This window comes from Magnolia sinica, chromosome 4 (genome assembly GCF_029962835.1).
Source record: "Magnolia sinica isolate HGM2019 chromosome 4, MsV1, whole genome shotgun sequence".
NCBI classification, from domain to species: domain Eukaryota; kingdom Viridiplantae; phylum Streptophyta; class Magnoliopsida; order Magnoliales; family Magnoliaceae; genus Magnolia; species Magnolia sinica.
The window spans coordinates 102,485,169-102,507,811 of NC_080576.1; the positions used below are offsets into that span (position 1 = coordinate 102,485,169).

At 39.4% G+C, this 22,643-nt stretch overlaps 1 protein-coding gene across 4 annotated transcripts; it reads right to left on the minus strand.

The window, feature by feature from the left end:
* Positions 1-1,579: 1,579 nt before the first annotated feature.
* Positions 1,580-20,350, minus strand: LOC131243562 (uncharacterized). Of its 4 annotated transcripts, XM_058243012.1 has the most exons (7): positions 20,162-20,350; positions 9,009-9,064; positions 8,322-8,415; positions 4,154-4,503; positions 3,498-4,064; positions 2,886-3,404; positions 1,580-2,785 (listed from the first exon to the last, which is right to left on the minus strand). In XM_058243012.1, the coding sequence occupies exons 2-7, from the start codon at positions 9,045-9,047 to the stop codon at positions 2,207-2,209; spliced, it is 2,148 nt and encodes a 715-aa protein (XP_058098995.1). In that variant the 5' UTR covers positions 9,048-9,064; positions 20,162-20,350; the 3' UTR covers positions 1,580-2,206. The 4 variants fall into 4 exon arrangements, with proteins under 4 accessions (XP_058098995.1, XP_058098992.1, XP_058098993.1 ...); XM_058243009.1 differs by lacking the exon at positions 9,009-9,064 and having other exon boundaries at positions 20,162-20,316; XM_058243010.1 differs by lacking the exons at positions 8,322-8,415; positions 9,009-9,064 and having other exon boundaries at positions 20,162-20,320.
* Positions 20,351-22,643: the final 2,293 nt, after the last annotated feature.

Genomic DNA, 22,643 nt, shown 5'->3' on the forward strand with positions numbered 1-22,643 from the left:
ATCAATGGCTTGTTTGGCCAAAATTGATGATCAACAATCTAGTATTGAAGATTAATGGTATGAATGGTTTCGATCAAATCATTCATCTTCAACATCAAACCACTGATCATCAATATAGGCTTAATCAGATCTTTGATATGGCCTATGTCAAACTGCTCATCTTTGTTATCAGTCCAATCTGGCCATTCGTCTTTAGTATCATTCGAATCGGACCATTCAGTTTCAACATCAATTAGATCATTGACTTTCAATATCAACCTAATCTAACCATTCATCTCTAATCTCATGATAATCAGACCGCTCATCATCAATATCAGTCCAATCAGACTGCTAATATTCAATTTTGGACTGATTAGACCATTCATCTTTGATATCAGTCCAATCGTACCGTTCATAGTTAGTGTCAATCAAATCAGGCCAAATATTTTTAGTATCGACCCCAGTCTAACCAGTCATCTCCAATTTTAGTGCAATCGGACCATTAGTCTTCAATATTGAACCATTGGTCTTCAATTTTGGGTTACAGGAACCGTTCATCTTTAATATTACTCCAATTAGACCATTGATTTTTAATATCAGCTCTGTCAGACCAATCACTACTAAAGACCAGATTTGATGTTGGTATTACCTATCAAAGTGATTGTTGAGAGTTAAAAGGTACATGACCCATAGTGGGAAACACATCAAAATGATCCTTGCAAGGCAGATTCAATCATAAGGCCCGCATGATGGACAATCCAAATTGATTATCCAACCACTTTTATGAAACTAATCCAGTCCCCTGGGCAATGGCCAGATAATTACAACGAACGGATCAAAGTGATTTTTGTGAGATGAATGCAACTAAAAGAACAACCATAGGACTATGTCCGGTTCCGTAATTATACCATTTTCCCCTCCTATCTAATTTTTATTTTTTTTTTTAGGAAAATGGTCTAATCATCAATTTAGATCGTCCGTCATGTGGGCCCCACTTTTTATTGCTAGACTTGCTTGAGAATCCCTTTGATCACACATCTCACCATCATCCGACCGATTGTTAAGAAAATGAATGGTGCATATTTATTGTTAGAAAATGATCTAACCATCAATCTACACCATTTACTACCCTGGTCCTACCACGGCCATGTGCTTGTACACTTTCAAGAATGATGATAACATTGATTCACCAATCAATAAAGGTCCGAATTGTCCATTAGGCCATTTTTCTCTTTTTAAAAAAAAAAAATCAAGCATTTGAAACTAACAAAACCCCATCAAACTTTAAAACATGAAAATAAAGTATACAATAAACGAAAAAAAATTCACAATATTATTCTAGCACTACATCCAAGCACGACCATAATGATTACTTTCTTCATTACTCCAAATGGATTTGATAAACATGGAGTACGTTTAATTCTTGAGTGGAATCCTACGGTCAGTGGACAATAGTCACCATGGATCTTATGCTAACGAATTGTTACTAATGTTAAAGCTGATGTTTATTGTGTGCAATCCACCGTTTTCCTAGCATATCTAATAGCAAAGCCGCCCCATCAAGGGAAAACATCTTTTTCCATGGATTCTACAAAGGCCCTAAAGACGCAACATTACCCTTCTTTCACAAATTGTAATAATAACAACATTACTATGTCAGTTATATAGCCAAGAAAGCGCTAGCTAAGTTTCATCATCTGCATGCAGACTTAGTTCATTTCTCAGACCCTGTTTGGGAACCAGAACTCACACCTGGAACAATCTAAAAATTTCCTGAGAATCATATTACAAAAGAAATTAACTTGCAATGAAACCATTCTATAAGGAAATTAACTTACTGTGAAAGCGATTTTGAACACATCCAGATTGCAACTAAATGGATGTCGAAGTATACGAAATAAATTAGATGTGTATATGTATCCTCCAAGAAAAGCCACCAATCATGTCACCATATCATCCAACAAATACACCATTCAACCCCTATGATCCGACGTAATATATCCTCCAACAATCCAGCAATCATGGCACCATATCATCCAACCGAATCCACCATTCGACCATATGATCCTACAGTGTCAAATCACCATCCAATGGTATCCTGCGACTTGCCACTAAATGCATCCAAAATGGAGTAAAAATGTCCTAAAGTCACAGCAGCCATGCCCCTTGGATCAAAAAAGAACTAGATAATGAACCCCATTGTCTAAACCAACAAACACTCTGTTGGTCAATCAGACCCAAGATGCAGCAGCAGCCACTCCCGCCTAATGTCCTCATCCATTGCCAAGAACAGAGTTGCTTTCTGTTCATCGGCAGCCAGATAATCACAAGCTCTGAGGAACAGTGGTCTGCTGAGGTCTGGAATCTTCTTCATCTCAGCTACCAGGTTCTTCATTCTGGCCATGGAACTGCCTTGACTCAGGACCTCGGCTATCTTACCAAGAGCCACAGCCACATCATTCAACGAACCCGCCATAGTATTGCCTATCCGGGTCTTCTTCGCCCCAGATTGCTTCTGTTGCGAAGAGGACTCTGCTTGCACTCCATTCTGCCGAGAGGTAGCATCTGTGCCATCACTAGAAAATCCGGATGGCTCTGACTCGTTGTTTTGGAGCTCTTCCTTCTCTGGATTGTATGATGGATCATGGAACTCATCACCTTCTGCTTCACCAGCAGTTAGGTACAAATCTACTCCAGCCCCCGTTTTGCTATGCACCACGCCGGCCTGGTTTTTGCCAATGATGACGTCCAGCTCTTTAAAATTATCCACTGACCTTGTTCTGTAAAAGCTGGCCTCTGGGTGATCCTGCAGTGAGCATAGGTAAACTTTCTTTTTAAGTACAAAAACAGTCATCGTGTCACCGAAACAAGCATTCTTAAATCCATTCATGTAGTGGTACCAATACCTTTAAATATGCCTTCCAGACATCATCAGAGGCGACAACCTTCTTCAATGTGTCATTCCACAGAAAGCCACGTTGGTTGAGGAGCTCCTTCACACGACGGTACTGCCTCCGCCACGTTCTCATCCTATTCCTTATGTGGTCCGGCTGCAGTTCTATACCGGTTCTCTTCTGAAACTCTTCACTGATGGCTGTGAACACCTCGAGTTTAATGATGTTTCCAACTCTACGTCCTTTTTGTGCTTGCTCAAACATGAGTTCCGTGAGACAAGCATCCATATATGGCGACCAACACAAGTTCTTTGGTTTCTTCTGTCCGGTGGCACACACCTTATTGCTATTGTCACCCTCAACTTCTACTAAAGCACAAGCCAAAGAAACATCATCGGCAGTTATGCCCGCATCTGCTTCACCTCCCGTTTTGCCATGCACCCCATTGGCCTGATTGTTGCCAAAGATGACCTCCAGCTCATTGAAATTCTCCACCGACTTTGTTCTAAAAAAACTGGCCTCAGGGTGAGCCTGTAATAGCATAGGTATATTTGTTAGGTACAAATAATTTTTTTGTAGCCAAAACAAGTGTTCCTAGATTGTTTCAGGTAGTGGCTTTTGTACCTTTAGATATTGCTTCCAGACATCATCAGAGGCGACAACCTTCTTCAACGTGTAGTTCCACTCAAAGCCGCTTTGATTGAGGAGTTCCTTTGCACGTCGGTACTGCCTCCGCCATGTTTTCATCCTGTTCCTTATGTGGTCCTTCTGCAGTTCTATATCAGTTCTCTTCTTGAACTCTTCGCTGACAGCTGCAAAAACCTCACTTTTGAAGGCGTTGTCAACTCTACGCCCTCTTTTTGCTTGCTCAAACATGAGTTCGGTCAGACAAGCATCCATATCTGGCGTCCAGTACAGATTTTTTGACTTTTTTTCTCCAGGGCTACACACCTTGTCACTATTCTCAGGTTCTGTTCCCTGTAAATCATATTCAAAACAAACATCGTCGGCAGTTATGTCCACATCCACTTCTCCCCCTGTTTTGCTATGCAACCCGTCTGTCATGTCCAGATCTACTTCAGCCCCCGTTTTGCTATGCATCCCCTCGGTCTGATCATTGCCAAAGATGATGGCCAGTTCATTGTAATTCTCCACCGACTTTGTTCTGTAGTAGTTCGCCTCATGGTGTGCCTGTGGTGGGCATGGGTAAATTTTATAAGTACAATCTCTGTATGTATGAAACAAGTTTCCTGAATTGTCTCATGTAACGGTTTCTGTACCTTTAAGTACTCCTTCCAGACATCATGAGAGGCGAAAACCTTCTTTAACGAGTCATCCCATCCAAAGCCACTATGGTTGAGGAGTTCCTTCACATGTAGGTACTGCCTCCGCCATGTTTTCAACTTGTTCTTTATGTTGTCTTTATGCAGCTCGATGCCAGTTCTCTTCTCAAACTCTTCGCTGACTTCTGCAAATGCCTCTTTTTTGAAGTTGTGGTCAATTTTCCGTCCCCTATGTACTTGCTCCACCATGAGTTCGGTGAGACAAGAATCCATATCTGGCGTCCAAGACATTTTCCGAACTCTTTTCTGTTCAGGGCTGGGTGCCTTCCTCTTCCGACGCTCCATTCCTAATAAATCATATACAAAACACATATAAAACAATTCGAATCACTAAATTGTTTCATTTAGATAATAAAACAGGATAAAAGAAAACCACAAAATAACGTGTTTCTTTTATAAAAATTAAGCATCACAAATAACATAAACAGCTTAAAAAGTACCAAATTACCACAACACAGTTGCCCAAAAAAGGCCATTACAAAGTGAATGGATGTTAAAACAAGTACATAAATTGAATAATGTCTAGAAGGAAGGATAATCAAAAGGCCCAAAGTTCAAATCATTCCCCTCTGCTGAAGCACCCTAGTTCATCCCTTTCCCATTGCGATCTTGAACCCAAGATTTGGGGCCGTGCAACAGTCTTCCTCCACTTTCCCTTTATGTTCTTTGTATGCCCGTAGCATAGAACTCCATATCTAATTGCCATCCTCTACCATGCGAATGAAGTTACATACGACACAACAAGCTAAGACTGTCTTATGTTCCAAACTCGTGTGCCACATCCTCTCCACTTATCTTTCCTCTACTTAGACCAATCATTGCTTTCACTCTGCAGTTTAAACCTCAACAGCCATTATTGTGTGATGGTCTGTACCCTAAAAACGAAGACCACCGTTGCCCAGACAAAGATCCCAAACCTCAGCAGACATTGTTCCTTGGAGTTTGTGACTATCTGGCTACGGTGGACAGAAAGCAACTCTCTTCTTTGGCAATGGATGAGGACATTAGGCATGAGTGGTTGCTGCTGCAACTTGTGCTGCTTAAGGTGTTTGTCAGTTTAAACTGTCCTGAGGTTTTGTAACTCTTTTTCGAATGGGAATGGTTGGCGGTCACTCTCTTAGGAGATTTCTACTTTATCTTAGATACATTTGGTTACATGTTAGAACATGCTGTTGGATAGGCGATGTTGATTAAGTTGGATGATATGGTCGAATGATGGATTTGGTTGGATGATGTCGCTAATTTGCCGTTTTCATGGATGATACATTTTGAATTTTCTATATATTTTGATGTTGATTTGGTTGCATGTTGGATATTTTATTAGTCAACTGTGTTGGTGGTACGCGTGCAAAGTTACTCTCACCAATTTACAGGAGCGACTAAAAGGCCCATTATGGTTTGACAATATTATGATGTCTTTCTCAGTCATGGAAATGGAATTTATACTTCATGGGCGGAATGCAATTAATAGGTAAACAGGCACAAAGAAGGAATTGCTTATTTAAATACCGCTTGTTTTGAACCGAGACAGAAGGAATTCAAACATTTAAAAAGGTTTCTACAGGGACATTGTATGGAAGGTGTTGATCTAAACCGTCAACATCCAGCATCCACTATTCGGTGCCTCGTGGTGTCAACAATGGGTGCCTCATAGTATGTGTAAATCCGTAGTGCTTACTGTTTTAGTATCTTATTTTCATTGAACATATGATTCTATATATAATGAGAATCATCAGAGGCATATACATGTTATGATGATGTATGCATAACAAGCAACAATCCATTGCCATTTTCAACGGGAAATTGTCTGATTGCCAAATAACAAAACATAAAACCAGGAAATTACCACATAACAGATTATCGTTTCCATGGCCAATTAATTTACTCTCAAAATGATTTTCAGAAATCATGGATTTCTGCAGTTTGAGTCCCAGTTCCCAAACAAGGCTTTCATGGATAACGATTTCCTCGCAACATAGATTTCCTAGAACCTTTTTCTTACTGGCAAACACCATAAATTTTGATTTTCTGGGAAATGAATTTCCTTTCCAGAGGTATCCTAGTTCTCAAGTAGGGCCTTGGAGTAAGGTTCATTAACCTATGTACTTTCCCTATTGGTGTAGCCATTGGCCCTTTCAAGCCCAGGCCATTTCTGCACACCAACTCATCATTTTGCATGTTAGGAAACTCTTCTACAATCTACTTTTTTATACACGGAAGTGTTCTTCCCATTCTATTCACACTTCACCTGCGTCAAATACCTAGGTTAACCCAGAGGACATCACATCGAAATGGGTTAAAGATGTACTTGATAGTTGAAATTCCTTCAACATGATTCAAAATAGCAAGTTACCAGAACATTGAAAATAAAAAGCGAACCTATCTAAAGATGGCAGCAAGTTAAGGACCACAAGCATTTTCCACCCAAGAAAGGTTCCATTTTCAACAGTAGTAGCGCAATTGTATGGCCCATTCCCCTGGTAGCAATTCGCCAGCCAATCCCAAACCCAGGTAAAGGAGGGCTATGTCAGTTGGAGAGCTCGTTGACATAAATTTGCCAAGCAATCATGAGAATTCATGTTTCATCTTGATTATTTGTGAAAGAGGACTCTTAAAGCCGACCCCAAATAACTGGGACAAGGGAATGATGATGTCGATGGTGCATTGTGCAGCCTTCGAGTTTTAAAGTCTCCAAGGAGTTGAAATTTTGAGAAAAAGATCACCCAATCATATCAGGTTTATTTGGCCACGTGAACCCAATAACAATTTGAAAAGTGAAACCTGTGGGAAGACGCTTTGGGAGGAGACGAGGAAGAACATGAGGTGGAACAGATGGTTGTAGAGGGCATCATGGCACATGAGGCTGATCAGGGCAGATACTAGAATTCTACAACTTGTCTAAAGGACTGTCTTAGAAAATTAGGATGAACATAAGGTACATTTCCCATGATGGAGATGAAACAATATGACTATCAACGGCAAATTGAAGGACAGAAATATGGGACTCGAAAATGTAAACACCCTAAAACCTTCTATCAATCCAATTTGCAGTCACCTCTCGACAAAACATAACAAAGAAACCTTTCGGAAACCATTTGCCAAAATTGAGTATCCTACAAGTCAGATTCGGGGTGTCAAGCTTTTAAAGGAAAAGCCACTCAAATTAGAACTTTCAAGGAAACAGGCTTTTAAAGGCTTAAAACAAACTTGATTAAAGAAAACACAACTCAAATTACTAAGATCACCCTCCTAACTTCTGATGTAAACCAAACTAACAGAAAATAGTCTTTTCAACCTGCTAGGAAAAGTATCCTGACGTAAAAGACCTCTTGATGTACTTGTGAAATTGAGGCAAACTTCAAATCCAACTTAATGTAAATTTCACGTTGAAATGCTGCATGGTCATAGCCTCATGTGCCCATGTGGCCGACTAATCTCTTCGCTGCATCTCTTGGTCCAATGATCTAATCAGTAATTAAAGACAGTGATCAGAAAATTCTTGCCCTCCACCATCCATACATGATGTCCACACTTAGTCACAAGGCCAATGAACAGCTGAACACTAGATATGGACTGTTCATCAGATCTGAAGTTAGACATGGGCAACCCAATAGAGCAAACTCAGATCTCACAGCTAGAAAAGTTCATATAGGTCTGCCGAAGTCTCAGATCAAATCAGATTTTCGGGAAACACTCCACCCATAATGTGCTCCACAATCTGGATGGTCTATATAGCCTTGCATGAGAGCCGCATGTGCGGAGGATGAGTCACCACCATTTACAAAATGGTGAACTATCATAGGAGTCTAGCCCTTAACATAAACTTAAAATTTTATGAATTGAGAGAATGTGATGGTGATACATAGGCAGTAAGATACTGTATATGTGGCATAGAAGTAACTTAAATTAAACCGTCCAATCATGGCCCATATTTAGATAGATCATAAACCAAAAGTAACTTGGTTCTTCTTACTGGATGATCGGTGAACATTTTATGGCCAGTTGAAGTGCAAATGACACAATGATCCAAATTCTGGTAACTTGTTTAATCCATCTTATTTGAGACACTAAGCTATGCATGGCAGGTCCTGAAATTTGGACTTACTTTGAGTTAATGTATGCTTTTTTAGTGCTTCCATATCAACCATCATAGATGTATCCTTTTGCTCTTCTTCTTCTTCTTCAAACATCAGTCCAACCTGACATGAAGTCAAACTGAAGTCAATTTGAACCCAAACAAAGGCAAGGATCTAAGACCCGACAGGTACCAAGACCTGACAGGATTTTGGTCTAGTAGCTTGAATCACGAGAAAGATCAAGACTTGTGCAGGAATAGAGAGATGTCTTTCTGGCCAATGTAGTGGCCGATTTACTGGTAAAAGAGGGAGCTTCCAGAGGTGAATTAGTGGTGTTCGATTATAAAAGAAGATAGTGGATTGTGGTCAAGCCCTCACTTCAGTAAGGGGCCTTTGTGGCCTCAGCTGTAAGAGTAGTTTGTGTATCTCCCAGGGATGCTGTGTTTTTCTTCTTCTTCTTCTTTTTTTGAGAGAGATAAGAAAATTTATTAAAAAGCCGAAATGGCAAAACTACAAGAGGAAAAAAAAAAAAAAACAAAGACAACAAAGAAACAGGACAAGGCCCAAAGGAAAAAAAAAAGAAACAGAAGAGGGGAGAGGAGAGGCTGGGGCAACCGCCCCAAACCAAGAAACAGACAGCCCCAAACTCAAGGACCATAGCAATTTGCAAGGTGTTCCATTTCGGTAACGGTGGACATATCGGTGCTCACTGTTACCTTTACGGCGTAACGAAGTATCGGCCGATACGAGGCCATAACGGCCGATATGCCCCCTGTAACAGTTAAATAAAAATTTGGTCAAAAAATCCAAAAAAATATCCATTAAATCCGGAAAATTCTAACTATTCAAATATGCGTTCATTTATAATTTTCAACATGTTTATGGTGGTGTAACGATCCACTCTTTGGTGAGAATGTTGTATCAAGCTGTTTGATGAATTTATGAACCTGACAACCTGGAATTGACGACAAAACTTATAAATGTAATTTTATGACTATCTAATATCAATGATAGATATATCTTCATCACGAATGCCCATATATTCAGGACCAAACACCTCCTATCAGGCAACCTACAAAATATTTTCTTCTTCTGTACAACAGCTCGTTTTCCCTTCGACTCATCCAAAATGGCTTGCATGAAGATCATTATCTCTTTTGGCACTCCGGTACATCCCGCAACTTGACCATTTCGATGTGCCAAACATTGTTTGAGTCACGTAATTCCACCTGTTATTAGTCTACCACAATAGTTACACTTCATTTGGTGCCTGCTGCCACCTACCCTCTGACAATGTTGCCATCCAATATCCTCACTTCCTTGTTGGCCAAACCCAGACATTTTCTTAGGTAGATATAACCTATGTAAGAATCTACTTGATTTTCTAAGTTTAAATATAGTTTTTATGGGAGAATGAATTAATTAAATCTCGAATCTTATAAGCAAATGTAAATAGATTAATGAAATAAAGTTCGAACTTCTGAATATAATCAATAAAGAAGAAATTAAGTTCTAAACCATACAAAGCTCCAAAACCTGCCCAAAATAAGAAAATATAAACATAAAGTCACTAATCCAAAAAAAAAAAAAAAAAAAACATTGAATCAATAATGAGTAATGACATTCAAGCACATCATGTGATCTTATATAGTCTGAAAATAAATAAATAAAGCAAAGAAAATAGAAAATTAGTTGCATAATCTGTAAAATGCACATTGTTATGTTCTACTATGATTAACACAACATATTCAACCATAACAATAAAAAAAGATTTAAAAATTTTTATTTTTCCTAATTTTAAAAAATCAGCCGAAAACAAATAAAAAAATCAAAGAAAATAGAAAATCAGTTGCATAATCTGTAAAATGCACGTTGATATGTTCTACTATGATTAACACATCATATTCAACCATTAAAATAGAAAAAGATTGAAAAAAAATGATTTTCTTAATTTTTAAAAATCAACCAAAATTACTCCTAAATTTTTAAAAAAAAAAATCAAAAAAATTAAGAACCAGTTGCATAATCTATAAAATGCACGGTTATATATTCTAATATGATTAACACATCATATTCAACCATAACAACATAGATTCAAACAATACACACACACACACACACACACACACACCCCTATTTTTGAAATTTTTACAAAAAATGGCTCGTAAAGCTTTGATTCACCCAAATCCTTGCAATAACTTATTTTCATCCTCAAATTCAAGCTAAGGGTGGTCGGAATTTGTTGTAAAACAGTTTAGGAAAGAATTCAGATGACAAAAGTCCTAAAAAATGAAAAAATAAATAAATATGCATCTTATAAAGCTAGAAACGTAGCCATTTTCTGACCGTTACGGTCCCGTAATAGCCGATACGGGCCCGTAACGGCCAATTCAAGTCCAAAAAACAAGGGGTCACCGATTCGGCCCCATATTGCTTTACGGTACAGGCCGTTACCGTTACATATCAGTCATTATGGCTGATACGTAACCGATATTGAATAGCTTGGCAATTTGGCAATTGGCAAAATATGGAACGGCAAATATTCAAGTATAATTTGGTGGAGACACCGTAACATACAATTAGAACTTGGTCATAAAATATGAAAATGTCAAAAAGTCATATTCATTCAAGTATGATATGGTTTTACTTGAAAGTGTGAGATCAAAATTTGTGTGTAATCAAATATATAAGCCATCCAAATATATAATCAATCCACATACTCATGATCATAAATCCCACAAATATTAATGGTTATACGATAGTATCAAGTATAGTGGTCTACCTACCATGGTATCAAATGACTCCCCCAACTATAATTGTTACTTTGGGCTAGACTCGTGTGATAGTTTTGGACCATTTAAAAAATGGTGGTGACCCTTCATACACATGGCATGGTTGTATAGCAATGTAGACTGTCCAAATCGTGTAGATGATGCATAACCCAAAAACTAAACTAAAAGCGTGATAACAACCATCTGATTTCAACCTTGGAATTTGGATCACTCTACTTTTAACAATCCATTTGATAGCCGTCAATTAGATTCTTACGAACTAAAGATAAAATGATTAGTCCAAAGTAACAATTAGTTGGGGTGTCATTTGATACTATGGTAAGCAGTTTTGGTCAACTAAAAAAATGGTGGTGACTCTTTAACCTTAGTTGCATAGCAGTGTGGACCATCCAAATCTGTACCCTTGGAATTTGTACAACTCTTACGTTTAACCAGATAAGCATCAATTGGATTCTTAGTAAATAAAGATTGCTTGACAAGTGTGATTTATGTATTTGCTCCATCCATAATGCGCCCAGTAATTTGGATGGTCTCGTTAGTTGTACATGAGTGCCACTTGTGAGGAGGATGAGTCACCACCAAGTGATGTGTATGGCATGATTGGCGTCCAACTTATCCAGACAGGTTGCCCCACCGTGAAAGTTGGACACTTCAAAAAGAAGGTCAATCCAACCATCATATGGGCCAACACCTGAATTTGGAGGTTTTCAGGTAGTTGTCCATTACCATGGTGGGGATCATATAATGCATGGGTTGGATGGCATACACACAAAAAAGTAGGCTCCACGTAGGCAATAGTATTTAAGGAGGTGAATAACTTGTAGATTCTATGAGGACTTGTAGAAGAACCGACCTCCCAAAAGCAAATGAGAAAAACTTTGATACTCTAGCTGACGTGATGAATGATGCAGAGTCCCTTGGAAAATACTTGAAAATTAAACACGTGGCATACAAGTAATTCAAATTAAACTGTCCAAATTATGGGTCCCATTATTAATGTATCATGCACCAAAAGTTATGACTATTTGAATATCTAACCATCGGTGGTGAATGAAAAATCCAATGGTCCGTTTCATCAAACAAGGGTGTGAACCAATGTTTTGGATTGCTCAACAAATCTGATTGGGATGGTAACTTAGAGAAAGTGGGTTCCACAATTGAGTCGCTTGAATATAAGTGAATATATGCCACGTGTACAAGTCTTGAGTGCCAGAGTATCAAGCATCATAATCCGCCAGAGCATCAAATAAAGCCATTTGCTTTGAGGAAAACTTTGGTACTCTGGTAGAGCATGACGGGTGATATGCAGGCACAGAGAAATCGCATACTTCACATTCAAGTATTCAAATTAAACTTTCCAAGTTATGGGTCCCAATTTAGATGTATCATGAACCAAAAATCAGGATTCTTTAATTATCTTAACCATCAGATTGGTGGACATTCATTGGGCAGCTAAAAAATGAAAAATCCAATGGGTTCTATTTCTACAAACAAGTGTCCGTGAACCAGTGATTAGGATTGCCCAACCAATCTTATTTTGCAATTGTGACTTAGCAACAGTGGGTTAGACAATTTAGTCAGTTCAATGCGAGTAAACGTATGGCACATGTACAAGTTCTGAGTGCCTGAGTGGCAGGTGTCATACTCTGCCAGAGTATCGAATAAAGCCTTTTACTGGAGAAATTTTTGATTCTCTATTATCTTTATTTATTTTTATTTTATTTTTGAACATTGATAAAATTTTGAAATTTTTGATACTCTAATCCTTCAAAAAAAGGAAAATAAAAGAAAAAAAAGAAAAATTTTGATACTCAAGAAGATTCTAATGGCTATGCTAGCACACAGAAATTGCATGCTTGACATACAAGTAACTCAAACTAAACTCTCCAGATTATGGGTCCCAATTTAGATGGATCATGTACCATAAATCATGCTTATTTAATTATCTAACGATCAGATTGGTGGATGCTTACTGGACAGTAAAAATTGAAAATCCAATGGTCCTACTTCAACCAAAAGGCATCCACAAATCAGTGATCAGGATTTCTCAACCAATCTGACTGTGGGAATAATTTAGATGGTTCAATATGAGTTAATATAAACCACGTGTGCAAGTTCTGAGTTCATGTCTACCAAGCATCATTTTATGCCAGAATAACAAACTCATCCCATTTCTTTTTGCTTCTGCAACACACCACCACACCTTTTTTTCTTTTTTTTTTCTTTTTTTTTTGGGGGGGGGGGGGGAGTAATGTGAAGTTGGGGGACAAGGAGACCGCTATTCAATTTGAACGTATTGGGGCTGGCAGATTGGGAAAAGGGTAAATAGGAGTGCATAATATGCTGCATATATAGATCCATATTTGCTTAAACCATAGTTACATGTTAGGGTAAAGCAGTAAAGGTTAGGATTTTATGTGTTTTAATAGCACTGTATTATTACCAAAATACGTATAAATCATGTATTAACATGTTTGATACATCATGTATTATAGATAAGCGAATTAATCAGTATATTTCAACTAATATGCCTATGGAACATTTTTTGCACAAAATGGCGAACATGTGTATTATATACATATTTGCTAACTATAGCTATTAGCCTATTAGTAGTATGGGTCGATGATGGTGACAACTAACACAAGTACCACAACCTCATCCGAAACAAGTGGCTACAAGGATGATGAATCTGGAATTACCCGTATGATTATGACAATGATGAGTGATTTGAAACATAGGCATTTTCGGCCATGTCCTTTAGCCTTGACCATGTCCTTTAGCCTTGACCTTTAAAATGGCCAAATTAGTAGCTGAGAACATGAGACTGTCATCTTAAAGACTTAGAAGTACTAACTTCATGTATATTTGCTTGTCCTACATTGATGATTCTTATTAGTGACTTTTAACATGTCTTGTTATAATTGATCACGTCTCATTTACGAATCATAAAATGGGTTCTTTTAAGGGTCGTAAAATGCAGTTTGTCATAGAAATTTTCTTATGAATGCCATGTGTATAATATCAATACTGAATGAGAACATGATTCTGCCGAATGTAAACGGACTTGGCTTACATATGATTGCTTTGGATGTCATCTTCTCCGGTTCTTTAACAATCTCCTTGAAGTTTTTAACATTCCCATACATGAAGCCTCTTTGCTTGGGGCGAGCACCTTTGCATCTCACTCTGCCTTAAGACTACCTCACCAAATTTATTTAAGAACTTTTAGCTTTAGCTCTTCTTTTACATACTTTTGATTGACGAGATGAGGGAGGGGGTAAACACAAAGCCAAAGCTTGAACAGATGCTTTAGAATCTAAATATTTTAAAATTAGTCGGACTAACACAGAGCATGAGGAATGCATTTTTTTTTAAGATTGGAATTTTATCAAGGGAGACAAAGCAACCTGAAAAAGAAAAAAAAAAAGAACCAAACGAAAAAGGAAACAGACTGTTGAGTTAGCAGGTAACAAAAAGAAAATTAAACACTAAAAGAGAAGGAAAAGAAAAGGAAGAAGAAAAGGAAGAGGAGGAGAAAACTATACAACTCAAGACCACGGAGAAATAAACAAGCAGCAACAAGAGCTGACTGTAGAATAGCACCAGGCCACTGCAGAACAGGGGCACAACTATAGGGGGAGAGGCATCAAGGGCTTGGAAACTATCCTAAGGGAGAGTTGATGATCGAGCTATATGAAAGCTTGATGCATGCAAACCAATCCTCCACATATCCGAAAAGAAGGTTTGACACTTTGGCTAGGGCGGAGGAAACATTAGAGAAACAACTTCGATTTCTTTCTTTGTAGATTTCCCAGAGGGGGGCCATCAGTGCCAGACGCCAGACCAAGAAATCTTGAGAGATTCTTCCATTCCAGATGAAGAGATGGCTAGGAACAGAAGTAGGCATCACCCAAGGCTTATCAAACTTACGCAAGATGGACAACTAGACTTCAATTTTTATTTTTATTTTTGAGAAGTAATGAAAATTTCATTGAAAGAAAAAGGAACAGAAACAAAGATAAGGCCGATGATCCGCCGAGGAGGCGGATCAGCTAAGAGGCCAGAAAAGAGAGATTACAAGATTGAAGGTTCTCCACAGAAGCAGACCAATACACTATAAAATAAATCACCCTTTGGACTACACTCTCAACCGATTTTAAGATACCATCGAAATATCTTTCATTCCTTTCTTCCCACATAGACCACCAAACTGCTAGAATAGAAATTCTCCAGATTTTGGAACGACGCTTTCCACACCAAGAACCAGTCCAAGCTTGAAAAAGGATGCGGGGTACAATGCAGAAAGAGGTGCTAAATGGATTTGGCCCACTTGAAGCAGAGAATACAAACGTTGGGAAGAATCATGTCGCGGCATTAAAGGTTGTCCAAAGTTAAGGTTCTACCATGCGCCAAAAGCCAAACAAGGGCTACCACCTTCGGTGGAGCTCCGAATCTCCAAAGGAAGGAGGGATTTGCATCGACCATCGCAGGGGGTTTGCATCTGATGATCTCGAGGAGAGACTTTGGGGAGAAGGATCCTGAAGGAGAGAGATACCACCGAAGGGAGTCAGATGAGCTAGGCAAGGCATAAGTACCTCCCACAAGATTGAGGAGCTCCAAGAGCTCGTAAAATTCGTTGTCAAAAAGCCCTCTTCTGCATGGTAAACACCACGCACTCCTAATCCAACAACAAAGTAGTTAGCGACAAAGATCGAAAGGTCAGGGAACACCCTGGCCCAATTGCAACTTGTTTAAAATCCAAGGATACAACCAAAATCTGATCCTAACTCCATCTCCCAAACTAAATGATAGACCTTAACGGAACAGGGGAAGCGTATTAGCAATTGCCTTCCAAGTGACAACGCTCTATAAAGAGAAGAAGGTTTTATAAACCATCCACCCTCCTCCACACCATATTTAGAGGCAATTATGATTCTCCAAAAATTTTCAGATTCAAAACCAAAGTGCCAAAGCCATTTGTCAAGAAAAGCGGTGTTAACATCCGACAAGACTCTAATGCTACCTCCCCCTTCCAACAAAGGTGATGGGGACATCAGAGGACCTACTCGGGTGTACCAGAGACGTAGGCGACCACTCACATCAGTGTAACTTTCTTTGTGGATGGGAGACGAGTTCCAGATTAGGCTCGCCGGGCCATTTTGAAGACCCCATATGTATTAGACTAGACGTACATCAGGAAGACCCCACTTTAGGATGATGCATGTGGGCTGCTTAAAAGACCATTTTAGTCATAGGATTTTTATTTCGTGTCAATCTGACCGTCCGAACTTGCTGATCTGCCAACTAGAAGAGATGTTTGAGTCAAAAAAGGAAAGAATATGTTATTAGGAGTGTTTTCTCACTTCCCTATCAACAAAATAAGCTCCAAAATACAACTAGACGGAGAACTGCCCTTCTTTATGCAAATACCACAACCTTCTATGCAGACTATCTTGCCAAATATACACTCACGGCTACCAAATTGACCAAAACAAGAATTCTTCATTCATAACATTATGCCTAATTTTGGCCCCCAAACAATCCCATCAGCTTCAAGCTATACCTAGCTTTCCACCTTCATCAACCCTTTCGCCAAAGCAATCTCATGCAAACATTGAAAAGAGGAGCATAGTGACCTCTTGGTACACCAAACATCCTCCCAGAATCTGACCTTGTTACCTCTGCCAACTCTATATCATATGAATCTCGAAAACTTGTTATATATGGCCAAAATCGCCTTCCAAATCACTAACCCATTCTACTGCCAGTTTGCCTTCATGTCCCACCATCCGTGACCCCATAAAAAGACTTTACAATATTGAATAGAAGAATGTTTCTTTTTCTTGTTTTTTTTTCTTTCGTTCTTTTTCTTCTTCTTCTTCTTCTTCTTTTTTTTGAAAGATGACAATTTTTGTTGAAAAAACTAAGCCAAAACAGCAGAAAACAAAAACAGCAAAAGAGATGCCAAAGCAGCGACTCAATTACACTCCGAGGATATCCAGATTACATCCCTTAAGCTTGGGAGCAGCAGAGGCCCATTCGACAATCAAATATCCGATTCTTTTGAGATACGGCTTCCACCGATTTCCTGAGATTGTTGAAACACCTTGCATTTCTTTTTCTTGTTTTCCTGCAAAAGGAATTAAGCTCTAAACCTATTGGTGCAACTCCATCGGGCCCCATGTGGAGCGACTTTACATAGTTATTCCATTCTTTTCTGTGTTCTTGGTGCTTCAAATCTGAGAGTTAGTTCCTATCGTGGTTGCACTATGTTGGTGTCAAAGCAAGTCCCCATCCATGAGAATTTGTTTCTTTCTTTTCTTTTTCTTTTTCTTTTTTGTTTTTGTTTCTCTTTTTCCCATCCTCCAAACACTGACCTTCAATTTTTTTCCAATTTTTCCATGATTTCCAGCCACCATAAACCTCAATTTCCCAGGTCCCCAATTCTCTAACCCCTAAACGTAAAATCCCCAATTTTCTCGATTTACAGATGGAGAGAGGCTGCAATTGAAACGGTTATTTTGTGAGCAACAGTTAGATAAAATCCAACGGTTCTCGTACTATGTGCATTCTAAGGCTTTAATACACTTAGTGCACTAAACATTTCCCTTCATCGTCCATAAAGTTTCATTCTCTGACTCAAAAATCTCTTGTAGAAGATGGACTTTCAAAATAATCAAAGATACAAATATGAAAAGACTCCCAATAGCATATTTATTAAAAATAAAGCATGTAGGTAAGACTCCTAATAACACATAATTACCAAAAGTACCATGCTAAATTACTGTAGCTTTACTGTGATGTGAATGCTCACAGAACATGTTGTAAAATGGATACGAAGTTGGGAGTAGCTTACATCAATTACTCCATCCATTGTTCAAAATTAAATAACTAGAGCAATAACCAAGGCGTATTTGCTGGTAATGTCGACCCGTTCAACGAGTTGCAGGAATCAACATTTCACACACAACAAGATGAAACATGTCAAGTGACTTGGCCGAATCCAAATCCAGGATTTTCAATCCGTGAAATTGCCATTTGATCAGTTGTGTTTGGCAGCTTGGATTTTCAATCCTAGGGGTCATTCAAATGCCTGTAAAGTCATTAAGTTGTAGTCCGATTACAAGAAATCCGATTACAGGTGTGAAGTATTTACAGCCTGTCCTGTTTGGCTTTAAGTTGTAATCTGATTACAGGGAATCAGCTGTCTGTGTTTGGATAACTAGAAATTTGTTTACAGCCTGTAATTAGGCACTCAGGCATGAAAAAGTTTGGAATGATAAATCCTTTTAAAATAATCAAATGACATACAAAGTCTTCATGTAAGATAGATCATTGGGATAAGCGCAACTCAATAAAGCATGTGGCCGATTCTTACGGTAAACAAATCATTTAGTGGGCCATAGAAGTGGGCCACAAATTAAAATTCACTTGTTTCATGAGAAACAAGCAGTGGCGCATTCAGTTCTACAGAACAACAGTACAAATGGCCCACCTCTCAGACATTTAGGCAATTCATAAGGACTACCCTATCATGGATACTTGATTCCCCAAAAGTACCGGCAATTGAGCAATCTCAACGGTTGGATTGATTCCTACATATCAACAGTTAGCCAATGGCTGAACAACCAATCAAATGACTAACAATTTTTGAAACTGAACCCATGCACGGTAGGGCCCAGCAGATAAATGGCTAAGATCAGGGGTTAACCCAAAAAAAAAACACCAAACCCAGACTAAATCGCACAATTGCGCCGATGTAACACCTCTAAAGACTAAAAACAACAAAAGCAATATCAGTTTTACTATAAATGGTTCACATTGATTCATTTACAACAGGAATCGGCTTAAAACAGTTCAATCTTCCAATGAAATTGGGGATTTGTGCAATGAAATTGGGGATTTCATAACTCAAATACGATCTGATAGTCACAAAGGAATAGATAAAGATGATGAAAGAAACCCTTTTTTCCTTTTGCACCTCCGTAGTGGCAAAATTAGGGCTGGCAGAGCTCCTTTGAGTGCCAGATCTCTGTGTAAAAACAGGTTTGGTTCTCAGGATCCTATGGATGAGAGCTAAATTAGGTCAAAGATGCACTGCCAAAGCCATTCAAGAAGAAAAAGGTAAACCACTAGATTTTTCTCTGGTGACAGAAAGGTAGAGAGAACGATGTTTGTCTGCTTTTTCTTCTTTTTTTCGTTTTGGGTCCTCGTAGCCATTGGAAGATGATCTGCAACTCTCCCTGCTTTGAACTTTTCCAAAAATTATAGCCGTTACCTGAAATCCATTTACTTGTAATCTGAAACATGACTTTTTCTCATGTTTCAGATTACAGCTAAAAGCTGAAATCGGATTACAGCCTGCAATCTGTTTACACGCAAATATACCCATCCAAACGCCCCCTGTACTCTGATTACTTGTAAAAAGATTCCTACTTAAGGACTTTACAGGCATCCAAACGACCCCCTAGGGAATCCATAAACTGTCTTTGGCAACCAGAAATTTCAAGAAGGCCACTTATTAGAGAGGACGATGGATCAGTTATGGCAGTTAGAGAGGATTGAAAATCCTTGGATTTTGCAACCCGCCTTTTAGAGAAAATTAAAAAAGGAACCCTTTTGAGGATTTTGAATCCTAGGATATGGAAACCACCAAAGTCCAGGATCCCAAACACGACTGGGATTCAAAATCCTAACTGTCCAAAATCCATGCTGCCAAAAGACCCCAAAAATGAGTGAAACCGCCGATTACGAATTTTGAACTTGGCAACTATGAGGCAGCACCATAAACGGCCCGGGATGGCCCACTCGGCCAGGGCATCAATGTTAGGTCTGCTTTGGTGGGCCTGGGCCATGTCCAGGCCTGCCCAGGGCCCAGGACCGAACCATGGTGCACTGAGACCTCTGTTCCTAAGCCTCCAAATGATCATTCGGATTCCTTCCGAAACCCTAATCCTGATGAGATGATAATGCAAGCGTAAGCTGAAAGAGAAGCTGAGGGATTTACGAAACGAAAAAATGAAAAAAATGAAAAAATGAAAACTGAAGGTTTTGTGAGATTGTATAAACGGTCGCACCTGATTTGCCGATTCTGCAATCTCGGGGCCAATGACGTCGCCGTGGAAGAAAGTCGATCGAATCGGACGGCTGAGAGAAGAATCGGAAACGCCCTAGCTGAGATATGCAAGAGAACGATGGGACTGCCGAGCACTCTGCCACAATTCCACGGCTACGGTGTGCCAGAAACTCGGGCTTGCCTATTTTACACGAGCCTTTTGTTCACCTACGACCGGCTGCATGGTAACTTGTAATGTAGCATTCTCTTTCGCGACAAAATTTCACACGTGTAATATATCTGATCCGTGTGGGAGATGAATCCCACTATGAAGATCATTGTTTCTGAAAATAAGGACAAAAATCTCATTTTGTGGACCACAAATCTACATTGAATCATACCGTAAGCCGTCCATTGATTTCGACACCGTGGCCCCGTTGATGATTAAACCAGCCACCTCATCTTTGTTTCAGGTGATCTTCATGGCTCGGATTTCCTAATCAGAGTCCCACTATCGGGTTGGATCTGTAAGTGATCAGTTCGTGTTTTACACGTGCATGCACTAAACCTCGTGAAGGAACTATATGATACACGGCCCGCATCTTTACATAGTGTACGGGCGTTTTCAGTTCTGGCATGTGGGGGCGTTGGTTGAATAATCTGGACCGTTGGTAGTTGATCCCCACCATGGATGTTGATTTCCACCAAAATGACGATATTAAAAGAACGAAGGGACGGTATTGGTAATTTTAAGTTAAATATGACCGTTGGTTCATTTCTGTACTTAACCGTCTACTTTCGGCCTGAAATAGAAAGGTTAGTCTTGTCCTATTCAGGAGCTTGTTTTTGAGGCATGATCAAACACGGCAGAAAACAGAGCAATGGTCTGGATTACTGAAATGTGGGGCCCACTTATCAGAATTACGACAGTACGTACCGTACAAAATGCAGGCATCGTGTCAAGCAGTTCCACTGAGCTCTTGTTCGTGCTGCCAGATAGTGGGACCCATTTAGTCAGTACTGCCCCAGTACCATGATGTTTCCATGCTTCACCTTTCTCCCGCCAATCTGTTTCATGTTCAGGATACATCCGGGCCGTCGAAAAGGTCGGACTCATCGGGAATATCACCTATTGATAGAGTCATGCCAACAGGCCCAACACAATCAGCATGTGGGCCACACCATAATAAATGAATGAACAGTCATTGTTCTTAGCAACACGTGGGTTTAGCGTTCATCGTGCATAGATCAGTCCCTTGTTTTCGTCGTCGTGGTACAACAGGTTGTGGGGTCTGCCTATGCGTGGGTTGGATTCATTGACATGGACTCAGATTCGGTACAGGACCCCGTTGGGGACGTTTATCCACGCTGTCTATCGATCTTACTTTATTTCCTATCTAAGTAGAGGTGTGCATGAGTTGAACGAGTCGAGCTGCCAAGCTCGAATAGGCTTGACCACTAGTTGTCGCAGCTCGCACTCGGCTCGGCTCAGTTCAGTTAGCTGCTCGAGCTAGTTCAAGCCAAAATCAAGTCCTTACATCATTTTTTCAAACACATGCAATGCACCTTCAATTGCGGTGGCATCGATCTATAAGTATCTTAGCAAACACTTAATAGGAAACATAAAAATCAAAATATATAGGTATTTGTTTCATATTCATACTCATATTGCCACCAGTCGACACTTTGTTGGGCCATTTCATTAAGCACTTGCTGAGCAACATCAATATCAAAATAACTGAGTCATCGAACTGGTTCGATCCAAGTTTGATTCGAGTTGGGGTTCGATCCGAGTTAAGTTGAGCTCGGGCAAGCTCGAACTCGACTCGAAATTTTTTCAACCTCAAAAAATCAACTTAACTTGGTTCGAACTCGGTTTTGAGCTGAGTTGAATCGAGCTTTTTTAAATCGAGTCGAGCGAGCTAATCAAGCTAACTCAGTTCGTATACAGCTCTATATCTAAGCAGGCAATGGACCACACCACACAAAACAATGATGGTTGAATGCTCGGGTATAAAAACTTCCTAAGATCCACTGTAATGTTATTTGCCATCCAACTTATTGATTAGGTCACCATGACCTAGTTCAAGGTGGACATGTTCAATTGGTGATCCAACAATAGCCAGCAAGCTGGTGTGAAAGCTCTATGGCCCCACCATAATATGTGAGTTTTATCCACACTGTTCATCTATTTTTCAAGCTAATTTTCAGACACGATCTTAAAAATGAGACATCTAAACTTTGTGAATGGCAATTGAACTCCCAATGCTAAAAGCTTCTTATGACCTACTGCAATGTTTATTTGCCATCTATGCCATGAGAAAGAATGGTGATTGAATTCCCCGTGTTAAAATCTTTCTATGGCCCATTGTAATGTATATTTACCATCAAACCTATTGATTAGGTCATATAATCTCATTCTCTAGCTCCTGCCATAAAATGAGATGGTAAAATGGATGGACAGCTTAGATAAAACACGTCATCATGGTAGCACCGTATAGCTT

What these genes read in the sequence shown, in the direction of transcription:
- LOC131243562 (XM_058243012.1), bottom strand. Translation starts at nt 9,047, where the DNA reads ATGGCCTCGTATCGGCCGATACTTCGTTACGCCGTAAAG. An exon ending in AAAGCATACATTAACTCAAA is followed by an intron (nt 4,504 to 8,321) that starts GTAAGTCCAAAT and finishes ATGATTTATTAG; the next exon opens with GAATGGAGCGTCGGAAGAGG. An exon ending in TCTGGAAGCAATATCTAAAG is followed by an intron (nt 3,405 to 3,497) that starts GTACAAAAGCCA and finishes ATGCTATTACAG; the next exon opens with GCTCACCCTGAGGCCAGTTT.